At 49.9% G+C, this 17,996-nt stretch overlaps 2 protein-coding genes across 2 annotated transcripts in view; both read right to left on the minus strand.

Annotated features, from left to right (window-relative positions):
• LOC127302745 (uncharacterized) overlaps window positions 1-17,996 on the minus strand; it is a 146,720-nt gene that overhangs the window by 17,259 nt on the left and 111,465 nt on the right. The gene's annotated exons all lie outside the window — the stretch shown is intronic.
• LOC127302746 (aspartyl protease family protein 1) lies at window positions 1,045-4,772 on the minus strand. Its single transcript, XM_051333289.2, has 10 exons — window positions 4,243-4,772; window positions 3,941-4,073; window positions 3,197-3,432; window positions 2,886-3,110; window positions 2,661-2,796; window positions 2,503-2,576; window positions 2,316-2,418; window positions 2,166-2,223; window positions 1,640-1,711; window positions 1,045-1,551 (listed from the first exon to the last, which is right to left on the minus strand). Exons 1-10 carry the CDS (start codon window positions 4,542-4,544, stop codon window positions 1,322-1,324), a joined length of 1,569 nt encoding a protein of 522 aa, XP_051189249.1. The 5' UTR covers window positions 4,545-4,772; the 3' UTR covers window positions 1,045-1,321.

Here is a 17,996-nt window from a genome sequence, read left to right on the forward strand (position 1 = left end):
AGTAATTATTTTTCTACCAAAACTTGAGAAAGATTTAACTTTGCAGCCTTGCATAAGTCAATTAATTAAGTAAATAGGGACATAACTGAATTTAAAATCCAAGCATTCACAAAGATGGTATAAAAATAAACTAAATATATTAACCATTAGTCTATCGGTGGTAGTTAGAGCCTAACAGTATCTCAAGAACTACTAACTCTGTGAGATTGGTATTGGCTTTTGACGAAAATCGGATTTTTCGGTTTAAAACATTTGGATAATCCTAATTATTTTCAGATAATCCATATCTGCATGGTTTGTTATACCATATTCTATACCGTATCTGGGGCGCCAATTCAGATTGGGATATATACTTATCCACCATATTCGTTCAAATCGGATTTGAATATCTTAAAACATGTTCGGAGCCAGAGTTGGTGTGAAAATTATCATATCCATTTACAACCCTAGATGTGCATCATGGTATAACATCAACACCAGCAAAAAGTAACCCAAAATATGATCAGTGAAAAAGGACAAAATATTCAACTAAGTGTAACTGCAATGACCCTCCGTTTATGTTCATGTCATTTTGGTACATTTTTGTATGGGTTTTTGAAGATGTAAAAGTTCTAAAACCGCAACAATGAATATTTTGATAATTTTTAAACGAACTAGCTAAACCCTAAACTCAAGCACACCCATTTCTTTCGCCAAAATATAAACGCATAACTTTAAATCGTGTGTGCTTTTGGAAAACAAAATGTGTTTTAGAAAATAAATAATTTTGACCTTAAATTAGCATTTTGAAAAGGGCAAACTCACTAATGGCGCAACAACAACTGACTCTTGCTGAAGGAATAGAAACCACGGAAAATAGCACAAATGCAGAACAATCTGCTATTTTGAGTTAGTTATACATATAACAACCTGCAAAGCACCTCTCCTCCTGTTATTTCAAAACATATTAATTCTGCACCTGCATAATATAACGAACTTTATGAAGGTCTATACTTGCTTCAGCTAGATTTATGCTGAAACCTGCTACATTTTGCAGCTGAAGTATAAGGCTGTAATCGCTGTATCATCATTCATTTATTCTGTGGTTCACTCAATACATCCAAGAGGTTTCTACATATACATGAACATCCACCTCGTCACAGACCGCATTATTACCAGACATATCAGCACTAAAAAATCAATCAAAAATGGCCTATAGCTATCTATGCAACTCATCCTGTGTTCTATCCTGTAACTCCTACGGTATCTACACAAAAAATGTGTGATCCTGTATCTATATGTGATTAATCAGTACAAGGTAATGCCAGGCAGCTCAGCCTGATCAAAGGCTGGCCAAGCACAGCAGAGCAATGCCGGCGATGAGGGTCCGGCTTGAGTGCCACTGGATAGACGAGCTGGATGAAGGCTGGGGCACGTCGATCTGGGTGATGTTTGGCGAAGGACCCCTTGTGGCTTCCGGATTAGAGCTGCTTGGCCCCAAGGCGGGTTTCGTAGGAACGGATGAAGGATTCGGGTTCACAGGAAGCTTGCTTGAGTTGTCGACGTTGTAGCCTGACGATCATAACAAGCACATTGTGTAAGGGCATTTTCTGGACTGGTAATGGACCAAAACCGAAAATCAAGTTCAGAGGATACTCACAATTGAATGTTTTCCAGCCCAGGACAAGCCTCTCACGGTCGAACACAACCTTCAGCCCGGACATGAAATTCTCTGCAATGGAAGTGACCAAGCAATAAGCGGTAAGAAGAAGGCAGATCATCGGCAATGTTGTGACTTAGTGAGCAGTTTAAGACATATCATGGCAAAAGGTATAACCTTTATAGGCAATAATGATTTAACAAAGAGGTTGCACAAGGATAGTTAATGCTGAAATATATGAGGTTTTTGCATAAAGAAGTACAGAAACCTGACAAATAAGCTAGCGAAGCAGGTCTAAAAATGAACACGACATCCGGAAAGTAATAATAAATCATTAATCATTGGTTCTTTCTAACAAACATATGCTACCAACTCCATCCGGGGACCCAAATTAAGGATATAAAGCTAGATGGGGTAACCCTTTGCACACCTCAAACATCACTAGTATGGTTCAGACATAATCTTAAAAAAAAATCAGAGCAAGGCATCTTTATATAGTCTAAGAGTGTAGAGAATAGGAGCTCACCGCCAATTAAGTTAACACCTTCACTCTTCATGATAGCCAAGCAATAGCCAATTGGTTTCTGTTCCATCATAGAGCAGCATGATTATAAACTCAGTAGCTATGGGTTACTTTTGGCTGGAAAAAGATTACGTAGTGTAAACTCTATCTCACCGAAGAAGTATCTGTTATGCCAATGATTGGGTTATTGACAGGAAATATACTGCCACCTTTCGTCGTCAGACTTATGTTTGGAGTGTTAATGTCTCCCTTGGCACTGGAGAGCAGCATATCCGTCAGGTACAGACAGACAGTAGCTTGTGAATATTTATATTCAAGGCAGGTCACTAGATAAACTTACCTTAGGGTGTAGCAAAACTCAAACGGCAATGAAGAATCAGGCTGGTTTTTCTTCTCTTTGGCTTGTGCATTGAACTGAACAAGAATTGATACAGATGAGAGCCATCGAGAAATTGTAAATATGGTCAAATAACTGCTAATTTGGTAAAATCTACTTACAGAGGTAGTGATCTCGGTATACATCGGGTCGGAGAGAGCGGTGAACGAGGTACCGGAGTCCACCACCACGCTGAACTTGGTGCCGAACGTTTTATTTCCGACCGTAACGTCGGTGACGCTAATGTTGTAATACGGACTGCGGAAAGAGGAGCACCCCAGTGTGAGTTTCACAAAAACCTATTTCTAGTTTCTGAAACAGTGAGATTCAGTAACAAGCAAACATACTTCTGTTTATAGATGTTCAACGGTGTTTCCAGCTGGTCCGAGCTTCCGGTGTCCCCGAAGTTGATCCTGCCATGACCGTCTTCTCCAAAGCACATGGAGAAGGAGTTAGCAGCGATTCCCTTGCTCGCCAGCAAGCTAGGCACCGACTTGCTGTCCATGCCGAGCCCGAGCAGGCCGTTGGGCGCCGCGCTGCCTAGGAAGGAACCTGTCTGGACCTGTCCACAGCTAACAACTCACAAAAATTCAACATGGCCAAGTGAGCTGTGGCTCAGGATTAAGAATGTAAAAGATCATGAAGGACATATACATACCCGAATGTAATGGGGACCTGGGTGATCTTGGATTGGCCGGACTCGGTGGTCAGGTAGAGGACATCCTCCACCAGCACCCCGTTGGAGGAGGTGTTGTCGGACAGGTACTCGATGCTGTAGGGGCAGCTGCTGCTGGCGGCGCCGCATTGGGTCTGGAGATCGCAGAGGCTGCTGCTGCAGGGCACCTTCCGGCTGGTGCTCGACTTCCCGGGGCTGTACACGTCGAACCTCAAATCCTGCTCAAATTGTTTACAGTTACACATCGGGAATTCAGCAAGACATGTTGTAGCGTTTTGGTGTTATAAGGGTCAATTCAGGCAACATGATTCAGCAACTGTGCATGAACAATCAGCAAGAATTTGTTTTGACTTCAAACAAGATCACACATAGAAGAGCCAATTAAAAGCCTTGTTTAGCAGTATTGTTTTTTAAGCTCCGTCAGGCCCCAGCTCAAGCTGTCATGCTCCTAGAAAGGTTTCCACTGAACCAGACGGCACGTGCCGTGCCTCCGTGATTTTTTCCCCCGAAATATGCCGGAACAACTCCACCGCGGAAGCATGTCTACCACCAACTAATCCCTTTTTCGTTTGCGCGCAACTAATCCGATCGTGATCCGGTAATTATCACCAGAAATATCTCGTGGAGCAGAACTAACACGATCGAGCGCGGATCGTAACAAGCAGAAGAAAACAAATCAATGGAGCATGGTGAAGAAGAAGGAGAGGAGGAGTAAATGGTACATACGCCGTAGGTTGGGTCGGAGAGCGGCGCGCACTTGACGCAGTCGCAGGGCACCCAGAAGAGGTCGCTGCCGGTGTCGAGCGCCACGAGGAACGTCACGTTCGGCGTCCCCAGCGCCACCACCGCGTAATGCAAGCTGCGCAACCACCGCCACTTCTTTAGTTAGCCCGAAAGCAAGAACGATAATGACAGCAGCTTTACCAATCAATCAGTCTCCGTTCGTCTTCCCCGGTGGCCGGATCATTAAGCCATGGAGATTGAGGAAGGTAATTAAGGGGCAGAGTAAGTAAGTAAAGCGCGCTTACAATCCGAAGGCGTTGAAGCGGAAGGTGTCGTTGCCGTCGGCGAACGCGAGCGGGCCGCCGGGCGCTGGCGCGGGGGCTGGTGCGGAAGCGAGGGAGCGGCGGCGCAGGTCGTGGGCCGCCAGCGCGGCGTAGTACTCGGCCGTGCCTGCCGGTGGGGCGCGGTGTCCGGGGTGGCCCGCCGCCTCCGCCCACTCCCGCACCGTCGACGAGTACCGGTGGTGCACGTCCAGGCTCAGCGCCTCCGTCCCTGATGCCGCCGCCGCCGCCAAGGCCGCGAGCAGGAGCAGAGCCCGCACCGCCATGCCCGCCGCCGCAGCTCCAAAAGCGGAAAGTGCTCGCGGCTTTACAGAGTAGTAGCGAGGAAGAAAGGAAGGAAAGAAAGAAAATGGTAGGTGCTTGGCCGCGGCGTGGCTATATACTGTATCGATCAATCTGCCTATCCTGGAGGTGGAGCCGGAGAGGAGACGAGGAGGAGAAGACCGGGAGGGAGGATCACCGCGTCTGCTGCGGGGTGAGGTGGGCGCTCGGTTTCGGCGGGACGGCGACGGTATGGCCGTATGGGGTGGGAGACGTCGGACGTCAGTGAGCTGGAAGCTTCGCCTTCGCTTGGATCGGTGCTGGTGTACTCTTCTTCTTTTGATTATTTCGTTGACGGCGATCATCTGGGTGGAGGACACGGTTGCCTGCCTGATTTGGGTCTCCGGTTCACACCCTGGCTATAGCTTTGGTCTCGGCCGACCTGTGTCTCGTCTCCTCGCGTTGTTTATTCAGGAATAATCGAGTCAGTCAGGTGGGGGATGAGCACCAGCAGAGGGCCACCTAGCCAGTTGTACCCTTGTCCTGTACAAACTAAAAATCGTTTTTTTTTTATCTTCAAAAATTCCAAATAGATTTCGCTTATGTAGAGGATTGCACGTACGTGCCATTTTCCATATCTAAATGTGAAAGTACATAGCTTAGGTAAAACCGGCGAGTTTCAGATGAACAATCCAAAGGAAACTCCTCCTTACCCGTTTAGGGCACCTCAAAGCTGCCGGATCTTGTCCGTCTATTTTGGTCCGTGCGGGCACGTTGGGGTCGGAACCCTACCCAACGCCCCCCCAAGTCCCGGTGCAGCAAACGGAGCATCCCGCCCGCTGCGATTTATTCGTTGCTCAAATTTGAAGTGCGTCGGCTGCGATCGCGCGCGTCCATACCTAGCTTCCCCGGGCCCGCTTCGCCTTCTGTGCGTCGGTTCTGGCAGGCGGCAACGATCTGGGTTCTGCGATGCGTTAATGGTCTCGCTTCGCCTTCCGCGCGCCAGTGCTGGTGGGCGGCGCACGGCTTCCGCGCCCAGTCATCTCCCCCTCATCCACATACCATAGAGCGAGTGCCGCCATGGACAATTTTAGCCGTTCTGGAAGACGAAGAACGGCCAGAAGGTGGGCTCTTCACGCGGACGCCGCGAGAAGGAGAGGGACCCGCACTACGTCCCAGCTAATCACGCCCGTGGGTAGTACGAGGAGGGGCGCTCGGCGCGGTGGCCGGACGTCAACCTTCCCGCATGATGGCCGCTCAACTCCTATCGGGTGCCGGTGGCTCCCGTACCACGCGAGGGCCGAGCGTGCCGCGACAAGACCCGCCACCGCTAGTTCATCCCCCCGCCCGATCTACGGGGTGACTTAGCTTTCGCGTTGGACTCCTACGGCTAGCTAGGAACTGTTCGGCTCGTGGGAGTTCGACCCACGACGCCAAGCGGGGTATCTGGACGGCGTGGCCTACCTGAACCGTGACTACCACGGTGGCCTCTTCAACAACGACGAAGACAACGGTGGTGGGCCGCCCGATCTGCCCATTGTCAAATCGGAGATTTAGGCACCCGAGCTGACCGAAGAGGAAGCCTTGGAGATCGCCATTGCACAGAGCGAGCTGGACGAGCTCTCCCAGTGGCCCAAGGCGGGCCGGTGACGCCCCCGGTCACCCCAACCCGGAGCCAGATGCATGCCATCTCCAGCGCCATGGCCTTGGAGCCCACCTGTCTTCATTAAGCTCAGCAAAGAGGAGTATGCTGCAGTGGCGAAACTAGGGTTTCTACTTCTATTAAGCCTTGTTTTTATTTTCAACCTCTTTGTAAAATTATATTCACTAATATGAAATTTTATCAAAAAAGTTTACAACGATCAATTCTACAATTTAATTATCTTTATTTATGTTCGCGGCTCGATGTAAACACGGAGTTTGCGTCTACCCTTACCCACGGAGCACGTTCAGGAACACGTTCAGAGTTCAGTTAGGGTCAGGAGTCAAGATTGGACGAACACCGATGGTCTGGTGCCTGCCCGATCAAAAGTTCCGGCAGACTTGGACTAATTGACTCTGTCGTGGCTTGTTGGCGTCTAGAAGTTCAGTGCGTAGTCCGCGGGTACTGAGAAGAAGAAGATGCCACTGAGTTTCCAAGATGGTGACATATCATGGGATTACATGTATCATTTCAGAAAAAATGTGGCGAGGAAAAAGAAGATGCAGCACTGATCACATTTTACATGGAACACACCTCACACGGACGGAATGGATAGCAGATCGAGGGGAAGAACCACTAGTATGATCGTCTCCGATCGACACGCTAGCTCGAACGAACGGACCCCATGGCGACACGGATGGTTCGCCTCGTCGTCCTCGCGCTCCGACGCCACCGTATCCGTATGACCGACCATATCGTCCGTGCGCCGCTGGCGTCTACGTCTCGCTGGTCGAAACCCCGTGCATGACCTAGTGGCGGGACACGACGGCACCGTCACCAGCCACGGGCGCAACACGTCGCGGTCATACGCGCTCACGGCAGAAAGGAAATATTGTTCAGTACGGTTAAGGCGAGAGCTCCAATCAGGCAGGCAAATGTGATCTATACTTTGGTGAACGAATCAGAGTGAGCCACTCTCTGCATAGACTATGAAATCTGTCGGCAGACATATCCACGTAAGAATAAGATAGGTACGGGCGGCGATCAGCGGAGTGATCATTATCCCATCCCGAGAGCAAATTTATTTATAATCAAACATAATGAACTCCTTGATCCTTAGACACTCTGCGTATTTGTTTCACTAGCTACACAACATACACTGTTTCATCTGACTATAGATTTATCTAAATTAGATCTATCTAAACACTAAAAAGTGTGAAGATATGTTAGATTTTTTAAAAAAAATCGACGTGCTTTATGGGACAGAGGTGGTACGAAGTGTTGGTGGGTGCTAAGAGCATCTCCAGTCGCGTCCCCAAAGCGATTTGGGACGCGTCGGACGCGTCCTTCCAAACCTTCTTTTTGTCCGGCGCGACCGATACGGTGTCCGGCGCCTCGAGCCCGTACCCGCCCCACAGGGGATGCACCGTGGACGCCGGACGCACCGAAAAGCGAGGTGAAGCGACGCGGGTCCAACCCGTCAGCGGCTCGGAAGCCTAAAACCTCGTCGCATACCTTTAGTCAAGCGATGTTAATGGCGTCCCAGTTTTCCCAGGCGACGCAGGGACGCGTCTCGTCGTGCATGGTCGTGTGGCCGTCCGCACCGGCGTTATTGCGTGCAACCACCCGCTGCCGCCGCTATACATTAAGAGGCCTTGGGGTTCGTCTCAATCTCTCACCGCTCCCAAACCTTCTCCTCGCCGCCCCCAGATCTTCTCCTCGTCGCTCCAAGCAATGTCGTCCTCGTCCTCCCGCAAGATCGCCGCGGCGAACGGCTTCGGCCGCGGCAGTCTAACCGTGAAGGAGGCGTGGGCGTTGTACCACGCGGGATATCCAGTCCCGCCGGACATGCGCCTGCCAAGCAGCGGCGGTTGGAAGATGGCAATGAACGGCATTGGCATCCCGCCGCCATCGACGCTGGGCACAGAGCGCTGGAAGGACGCCATCTGGGCCCGGCGGGCTGAACTCACCGCCCAGGAGCGAGCAGATCCGACCTGGGCGGCGAAGAACAACGACGACTGGTGATGTCGGCATTACCCTTCGGGTAACCGACATTGCCCTATCCTGTACAATCTAATTGGAGGCCCATGAAGGTATTCGATGGCAAGGCGGGCCACTTGAACGATGCAGCAGAAGATTCCTTGACGGGCAAGACAAGGAAGGAGCCGAACAAGGAAAGTTTAGAGCTAGGACTACTGTAAACCTAGTCGTACCCGGTTGGATCTCTTGAGACCTGGCCTCCTATATAAAGGCCAGGAGAGGGGCTGCCGAGGGACACGATCAATCATAGCAATCTTAGCCACCAGAAGTCTAGAGCTAGGTCGCCGCAGCACTTAGCCTCTCGACGAGATCTCAGCCGAAACCTTCGGCACCCCATTGTAACCCAACTTTCTCATAATCAAGATCAAACAGGCAGGACGTAAGGGTTTTACCTCATCGAGGGCCCCGAACCTGGCTAAATCGCTCCCCCGCTTGTCTGTTAACCGATGTCTCGTGTCAGCCTACAGGATTCCATCAACCCTAAGCCCCAATCGGAGGGCATTGCCGAGGAGTACCCTCGACAATTGGCGCCGTCTGTGGGAAGCCTGTCGGCACAAGATCGGTCATCGGCAGATCCAGCCATGTCATCAGCAGCTTCATCGACGCCATCATCGCCAAGTCTAGGAAGCCCGATTCGATTCGGCTCCTACGAATTCACCCCGCACAGCGACTCTTCTCGCTCGACCTTTTCTGATCTACAAGGAAACATGGAGATGACCTTCGGCAGCGTCCACTACAACGTTAACTCGAAAGGAGTCCTTCGACTGCTAGAACCACTCGCCTCCAGATCGGCAGGTCCAGGCACGTCGTCATCAGTCGACCTTTCGGCTGGTCTGACGGACTCAACGAACTCGTCTTCGCCATCAACTCCCCGTTCGACGTCTTCAATGTCGGTTGGATCCGGTAATCCCGCATCTTCGGAGATGACCTCGTACTACTGCTTGAACTGCGATACCAGGCACGGGCTAGGATCAAGCGACACACCGTTCATCTGCAACGCCCAGTACTCATCGGGAGAGGACAGTGTCGACAACATCGTCCAAGGCGCCACCCGGAAAGCGGCACACCACCAGGTTTATGCTGCCAATAACACAGGAAACACAAGGAACAGGGAAGATGGAGATCACACCCCCGCTCCAGCAGACGAGCAAGTTTTGGAAACAGCGCCAGTAACAACAACAGCGATTACACCATCGCAGAGGAAGAGTGGGCAGCAGTCAAGGCAGCCGTGCTTAACAACACACCACTCCCCGCAGGAACCTCGGTTGGAACCCTCAACGCTTATCGCTCTATATTGGAGAAAAACCGGGAGCGCCTATCGAAAGAGAAAGCCACCCTCGAGAGACGCCTATCCGCTGCAGAACAATCTAGTGAACGACGGAGGGGCTCGCGAGGAAACGCCTCTCGAAGCATTCAAGGAGCGGGCAAGCACCGATCAAGGTTATCCAGACTATCGGAAGATGACGCCAGAGAAATAACGTCGAATCTGACCAAGTCCTTCATGACCACGGACACCGCGGGCATGCCACGGCCAAAAACCGTTGCGGGAGCAACTGCCAATCTCGCAGCATACCTCATCAATCAGCGCCCTGAAGGTTCTATGGCCCAAGCTCATCGGGGTGCCCTAGAAATTCTCGCAATATTAGGAGACAACCTGGTCCCGTGGAAGGAAAAAACCACGTTACAGGCCAACGGCTCAAAGCATCGTGCGAGAGATGCTCGAGATGAGATCACCCAGAGTAGAATCTACAAAGCAAGACGGCGACGCACCGCCAGGGAGGAATATGACAGTGATTCTTCGGATGAAAGCCAGGAGAACGACGGCGAGTTCAGGGGGGCGATTGCTTAAGCTACAAAATCCGCGAGGCGATGCCACCCAAAAAGTTCAAGCCCACCCCTACTGACGCCGCCAAATACGATGGGCAGCAGGAGCCGAGGTCCTGGATAGACGACTACTTGCAGACTGTGATTCTGCACAAGGGAAATCAGATAGCAGCAATGCAATGCTTGCAGCTTTACCTGAAGGATTCAGCATGAGCTTGGCTAAGAGGCCTGCCGAAGGGTTCCATCAAATCATGGAACGACCTAGTAGACGCTTTCGTTGCCAATTTCCAAGCAACATACAAAAGGCCCGTCGGGATTGAGGAATTGCGGCATTGCCAGCAAAAGCAGAAGGAATCGATACGTGCATAGATCGGGAGATTCACCAAGCTCTTAAACGTTGCCGAAGATGTCTCTGTCGACAGGTCAATCGACGCTTTCAGTGATGGCATCCGACGTGAAACTTACATAGAAGAACTCAGGCGCAAAAAGCCAAAAACTATAACCAAGTTAATGGAAATCGCCAACAGCTGGGCTGATGGCGAGGACAATGTACGGAGGTCGCGATAGCGCAGTGACGACGAAGACGACGACCAGCCAAAGCACGACTCGGGTGGACGAAGGGATTGCCACAAGAAAATAAAAAACCGCAGTTACGACGATAGTAACCTGGTAGCCGCAGGATACAATGATCGGCAGGATGATCGGTACGACGACAGACGAGACGATCGGCAGGACGGCAATTGGAACAACTCTGGAAACCGCGGCAACTACAAACCACGACCACAGAGGACTCCCGAGCTACCCTTCGCCGAACAGATAAACGCTCCTTGCTACTTGCACTCGTAGGTCGACTCCAAGGATAACAAAACGAAGTCAAGCCACCTGCTCAGAGATTGTAGGAAGTTCATTGAAATGCAGAAACTCATCCAGCAGCAGCCACAGCCACCACCACCACCACCACCGCAGCACCAGGTCCAGCAGGCTCAGCCTCACCAACCCAATGAGGCGTTTCCACCACCACGTGGGCAGATGAGCATGATCCACGGGACAGGTGTTTCAAGAAGAGAAATGAAGAAGCTCACCCGAGAAATCAATCTGGCAGAAAGTATCATGGCGAACATCCCTGAGTATGTCGAGTGGTCGTCTCAGAACATTACGTTCAGCCGAGCAGATCACCTGATTACCATACCAAAACCAGGACACACTGCCTTACTAGTCGAGGCGCAAATCGGGGGGTTCAAGATGAGCAAAGTCTTCATGGATGGTGGAAGCGGACTAAACCTGATATTCGTCGACACAATCAAAAGTATGGGGATCACCATGAGAATGCTAGAAGAGACTGACACCTGTTTTCATGGGATTCTCCCCACGTCACCGGCGTACTCTCTTGGCAAAGTTTACCTGAACGTCGTCTTTGGCAAACCCGACAACTTCAGGAAGGAAAAGATCGAGTTTGAAGTCGTGAACTGGGAATCATAGTACGACACTATACTCGGAAGACCAGCTTATGCCAAGTTCATGGTTGTACCGCACTACGCATACCTCAAGCTGAAAATGCCTGGAAGCAACGGGACAAACATCACAGTCTATGGATGTTTCTCACGCTCAGATAATTGTGATACGCGACTTTCAGAGGATTGCTGCGAAGTTTAGGTTAAAACAGGAAATCACCGATCTCCCTTCCAAGTCATCGCCACGCGTTAATAAGGAAGAAAAACACGTCAGGGAGACGAAGAAGAAGCCAGCCGACCTTGCCCCAGAAGCTTCGGAAGTAAAAGCTTCGGCAGTTGATGGCACAGCAGTTATAGGAGAAAGCAAGATACTGGCAGTCGCCGTCAAGACCCCCAGTGAAATCAACGACGCTTCGAAAACCGCTAACGTGGTGGACAAGTCGGAAGATAAGAAGAACCCTTTCCTTGCTTAGGTGGATGAATAGTGTTTAGTTTTTCCTTTCCTTTCAACAGGGCCTTCCTTTTTTCGCACTTTAGTCCCGTGCTTACTTTATTAATGAGAACTTAAGTTTTGATTCCTTGAAAAGCATTGCAGTAATTCGGAGCACCCAAACCGCATCATCATAAACCTTGCTTACGCCCCTCGGCGAACGATGGTGCAACGAAGTACGCGGTAAAAGATTGTGCTCCGAAAAAGCCTCTGAAACTACGAGTGCTAAAGGATGCAAAACAAACAAGGACGCTGACCTTTTCCCTCTGCTATAGATGCCTCTACGAGCGCTGTAAATAGCAAGAGTCTGGAAATACATATAAAACAACCCACGTTCGATATTTTACTTATGGAAATATCAAGGAACAACAGGCCCATCGGCAAAGTTAGTGATTCCGACATTAGTGCTTCCGACACATTGGGAACTACTGTCAAGGACATACATCGGTTGAAAGCAAAGTTGCACATACAACGGGTTTAGCAAGACCTGCAACACGAGCTGATCACTCAAAAAATTTACTGACCAACGAATACACATACGCTTAAACGGGCAATTAAGATTTGCTCCTTCAAAATTTGCCAACGGCATTGACACGGTAAAAGTGCATATATATGTACCTACCGACAAATAAGTTTCAACTTCGCAATCCAAACGCTTGGATGAAGTAGCCAAATTACCTATTTACAATAAGAACTTAACCCTGAATTACTCTTGCGGAGTTTCTTTTTCTTCAAGTATCTTCGACTCCTCTTCAAGCCTCTTGACAATTATATTGACATGCAACATTACCTTCGGGTACAGCGTCTCCAAATTACCAGTAGCATTGGCAATAGTCAGCAGATTTGCCGAATGATAACGCGCAAGGACAAGGGCAAATGTAAATCTGGCTCCTGCAAAAACCTGAGCTCGCACCAAGTCTCGAATCTTCTTGGTGTTTCTAAATTCAGACATCAGAGACAACAGTGTAGGGGGGACCGCGTTCAAAGGGAACATCATCCTCCAAATCACTCTTAGGCCTTTGTACCACTTGTCGAAGAAGTGGTGGACTTGCTGGACCCGATCTTGGAACTGTGCGACAGCCGACGCTTTCGAGTGCTCCCTCCAGAAAATCTCCTCGGCTGATGATAGCTGGGTCAATGCGTTCACGCACTCGTGAATCCGCTTGTTCTCTTCAGCATGGTTCAGAGCTATGACTAACAAAGGAATCAACAGAAGATCAGACAATGCATTTTTGACAAAAAGCACAAGGACTAGGGAACTTACAGTTCAAACTTTCGGTGGCCTTATGCAGCTTAGTAAGAGCATAGCGCTCTACGTCGGCTGCAATCTCGCCCTTCTTCTTGATAATGGCAGCCAAGGCATAGGTATTGCGCAAGTCCTTTTCCAGTTGCACGATCCGATCCTTCATACGCTGGATTCGATCACCTTCAGATAGAGCACCCGAAGAATCATCGACAAACGTAGGCACTGGGAAAACCTGCAAAAACAGCGTCAAGGGTATGACGGATCGCATCGCTTCAGCATTGGAAGTTACTCCCATCGGGAGAGTACAAGTAAAAATGTCATAACAACAGTGTACCAGCAACATTGCTAGCATGGAATTTATTACAACCACAAGTTTTGCGACAGAACATTGTTTCACGACAATTCAAAAAGAAGTTTGTTACAAGAATCAAGGGGCTTGGGTCTGGGTCGATAAACTTGGGCCAGCCGATGTTTTCTTTGCTGAAACCAGCTCAAGGAGCTGGCGTGCACACTTAAGAGCCGACGTTTTGAAGATGCCTAAATCGACGAACTGCCCATCTTGCTTTTTCGGCAGCTCCCTAGACATCTCTTCGATATCGGCCTTGAAGCCATGACCCATCATAAGTTGGAAGGCTAGGAGGGAACCTTAGGTACGTGAAGTACGTTTGAATACCTCGATAACCTCCTTGGTGTTGACTGCGAAAGCATCGATCAGCTGCCCCAGAGTCTTGTCCTGACATCTTGGGGAAGATCATCGAGTGCATCCGCGTCATGGCACCTTTGCTCTTCTCAAGGAGCTCCCGTGTAAGTTGGTGAGAGGCAAGAGTAATCGACACACCGTTTGCCGGAGAGTTGTTTGGAAATTTATCCAAGGCATCGGCAGGGATGTCAGCGGCCCCTGCAAAAAGATGAAATGGGAAAGATTACTAACAAAGGATCGAATTCGCGAAGCAATAATCGACAAGGAAGCATAAAAGGAATTACCAAGCAAAGCCAAGGAAGACTGGCGAAGAAGATCATCTTTTTCGGCCGCCCAAGCTTCGGTGACCAGCCTAGACGCTTCCTCCTCCTTCAGCTTCTCCTTTAGCCTACCGAGCTCCTCCTTCAGGGAGTCGACTTCTTGGCGAGCTTCAGCGGCTATTTTGATTGCACCTTCCAACTTCGAGGAAGAGGATTTAACTTCCTTCTGCAGCCGAACCTTGTCTGCTTCCAGGGAAGTAAATTGGGAGGCGAAGGCCTCCAAAGAAGATATAACGGCTCGCAGATCCTTAAGGAAAGGGGAAAATAGACGTTTGACAAAGAATCATTAATCAAGACACATTCAGGAAAGTTTGCATTACGATCGAGAAAGACTTACAGGTTTTCCTGAAGGAGGAGTCGTGGCGGCAGCAGTCGAAGGAATATCCTTCCCCCTAGAAAGGGAGGAAGCAGTCGATACTTGGGCCGCGGGGGCTGCAGCAGGAGCCGAAGCCTCGGAAGCCGCGACATCCGATAGAACGGCACCAGACTTGGCCTTCTTGGACGGAGGCTCGATGAAACCTTCGTCACTACGAAAGGGAATGGTTGGCAAGAGTTATGAAAGAAATGCAAATGATGAAAGCAAAATACGAATTCTAGGAAAAAGGCACTTACAGTTCAAAGAGATCGTCTTCATCGGCAAAGCCGCCGGTTGATCTCTTCGCAGGCAAAGCTCTGGCCTCCTCCACAGCTGCATTAACAAAGGCATCATGATCAGCGTCGTCGTCATGAACTGATCCCGCTGTGTCGCAAGTATCGTTGGCTGGGGGAGGAGGATCGGTGGAGATAGCTTCAGAATCTATCGGATCATCGTGTTCATTCTCTGAGCTCATGTGCTCGGCAGTATGAAAGTCAACAGGGGCTGAGGAACCTCTTCCTTCGGAAGTATCATTCGGTAGATCATGCAAGTTTTCAGAAACTATGGGGACCTGCCGAAGGAAAAAGCAAATAAGAACAATAATAGTCGAGTCGATCAACTGGAACAGGGTAATAAGAGTATGCGAAGGAATATTTACCTCCATCGACGGATGATCAGCATGAAGAGGTGGATAAGAAGATATCAATGGGATCGAGTCTTCCTGGCTAAGAAGAGTGAGGCGTCGAACTTCGTCAAGAAGCTCCTTTTCCGATAGTTCAGCAACGTTTATCCTGGTCTCATCCTTCGGACCCGAATATAACCACGTCGGATGAACCCTGGCCATGACTGGCTGGACCCGACATTTTAAGAACACCGAAGCTACCTCTGTGCCGATCATGGTCTGGCCGTCAGCCTCTTTGATCCGAAGAAATTTGACAAATAATTCATCGGATGTTGTTCTTTCGTCGGGAGAAAGGGTGTTCTTCCAAGAATGTTTAGGTTTGGCTTCAGGGACGTCGGCAAAGCAAGGAAGCTGGGATTCGGTTGTTGAGGAATCCTTAACATAAAACCATTTCAGTCTCCATCCTTGCACGGATTCTCTCATTGGAAAACTGAAATAGTTGACTTCTGAACAAACAACAAACCCCACTCCCCCAATAACAAAGGGTCCGTTGCTACTGATGTATCTCTTTACGAAGAAGATTTTCTTCCGCAACCCAAAGTGGGGCTCGATGCCCAAGAACGCCTCACAAAGGGTGATGAACACAACAACGTGAAGGATTGAGTTAGGGGTAAGTTTCCACAGTTGGATTTCGTAAGTCCGCAGAAGGCGATAAAGGAACTCGTGAGCAGGAAGCAAGAGATCCCGATACAAGAACGACAAGAACATCACGGTAAAACCAGCAGGAGGATTGGGCCGAGAGATCGCACCTGGGAGAATCACATTTCCCTCATCGGAGGAGATTAGCCCAAGGCTTCGGGCCCTCTTTTCATCACGCTTCGTGATGGAGGACGCTAGCCAATCTCCGGGTTTGGTCGCGGCTACCGAGCTTGGCGGTGCTGGCGGCGCCGGAGTTGGGGGAGGAGCATCTGGAGCGCTTCTCTTTGGAAGACTCGAGGAGGCCTTGGCGGCGGCGCCGCCGCTCGCGGAACTGGCGGCGGCAAGGTTCTTCTTCTTCATCATCGCAGGATATGGATATCTGAAAACGGTGGTGGCGGCGCAGCGGTTATGAAAGAAGAAGGAGGAAGAAGAACAGGAGGATGCTACGATGATGTGAGAGAATGCTAAGGATTTTGCTCTGAGAGATTTTAAGTAGGGGAGAACTTGAGGATTGCGTGGGCATGTCTCGTTGCTTCCAGTTCATTAAAAAGATCCCCTCTTCATCGTTGATCGCGGAAATCGAGGCGGCGCCTTGGTAACCGTACGAAAAAGGCGGGTATTACTTAAAAACGGAGCCAGGCAGAGGTAGGATGGGCCCAACGGGTCGCGTCTTGTCAGTCACGATCAAAGTATCAGTAGCATCATCAGTGACGTCGTGAAGATCGCTTGAAGCATTCGAAGAAATATAAAGGTATCAGATGGTGGACTTGAGTCTATGTACGGATTGCAAGCATCCGCACCTAGACTCGGGGGGCTACTCCCATCGGGAGCGCTGAACGCGCACCCGATAAAATGAGAACTCGAAGATAATCTTGTGCAGAAACATTTGAAGGAAAGGATGGAATGTTCAGCTTGAGTCTGCACCCGGTTGCAAGCACCTGTGCCCAGACTCGGGGGCTACTCCCATCGGGAGCGCTGGACGCGCACCCGATAGAACTTTTTTGCACTCCAGGATCATGCCCGGGGACTTGATTCTGCGTAGGGTGACGTTGTTTTGCCATCGGCAGTTAACCAGCAAAAGTTGGGCACATTACTCATTATCCCTTACGCGTTGAAAACTTATTGAAGAATACAAGCATCGGTGCGAATTTATCGGATGACCCATGAAGACTTGCAGAAAAACTTCGGCAGAGTAAAAATGTTCGAGTGGTACAACTTGAGTCTATGCACGGATTGCGAGCATCTGTACCTAGACTCGGGTGCTACTCCCATCGGGAGCGCTGGACGCGCACCCGATAGAAGAAGATGATGCTAATACAAGATAGACAAGAACAATCAACAGGAGAAGAACATTAGGTGGAGGCATGCTTTAGTCTCTACCCGAACTATCTTCGGCTAGACACTCGGGGGCTACTGACGTGGGCATTACCCTTCGGGTAACCGACATTGCCCTATCATGTACAATCTAATTGGAGGCCCATGAAGGTATTCGATGGCAAGGCGGACCACTTGAACGATGCAGCAGAAGATTCCTTGATGGGCAAGACAAGGAAGGAGCCGAACAAGGAAAATTTAGAGCTAGGACTACTGTAAACCTAGTCGTACCCGGTTGGATCTCTTGAGACCTGGCCTCCTATATAAAGGCCAGGAGAGGGGCTGCCGAGGGACACGATCAATCATAGCAATCTTAGCCACCAGAAGTCTAGAGCTAGGTCGCCGCAGCACTTAGCCTCTCGACAAGATCTCAGCCAAAACCTTCGGCACCCCATTGTAACCCAACTTTCTCATAATCAAGATCAGACAGGCAGGACGTAAGGGTTTTACCTCATCGAGGGCCCCGAACCTGGGTAAATCGCTCTCCCCGCTTGTCTGTTGACCGATGTCTCGTGTCAGCTGATGTCTACGGGTGCTTCTATTCTTGTAGACAGTGTTGGGCCTCCAAGAGCAGAGGTTTGTAGAACAGCAGCAAGTTTCCCTTAAGTGGATCACCCAAGGTTTATCGAACTCAGGGAGGAAGAGGTCAAAGATATCCCTCTCAAGCAACCCTGCAACCACAAAGCAAGAAGTC

This window comes from Lolium perenne, chromosome 5 (genome assembly GCF_019359855.2).
Source record: "Lolium perenne isolate Kyuss_39 chromosome 5, Kyuss_2.0, whole genome shotgun sequence".
NCBI lineage: Eukaryota > Viridiplantae > Streptophyta > Magnoliopsida > Poales > Poaceae > Lolium > Lolium perenne.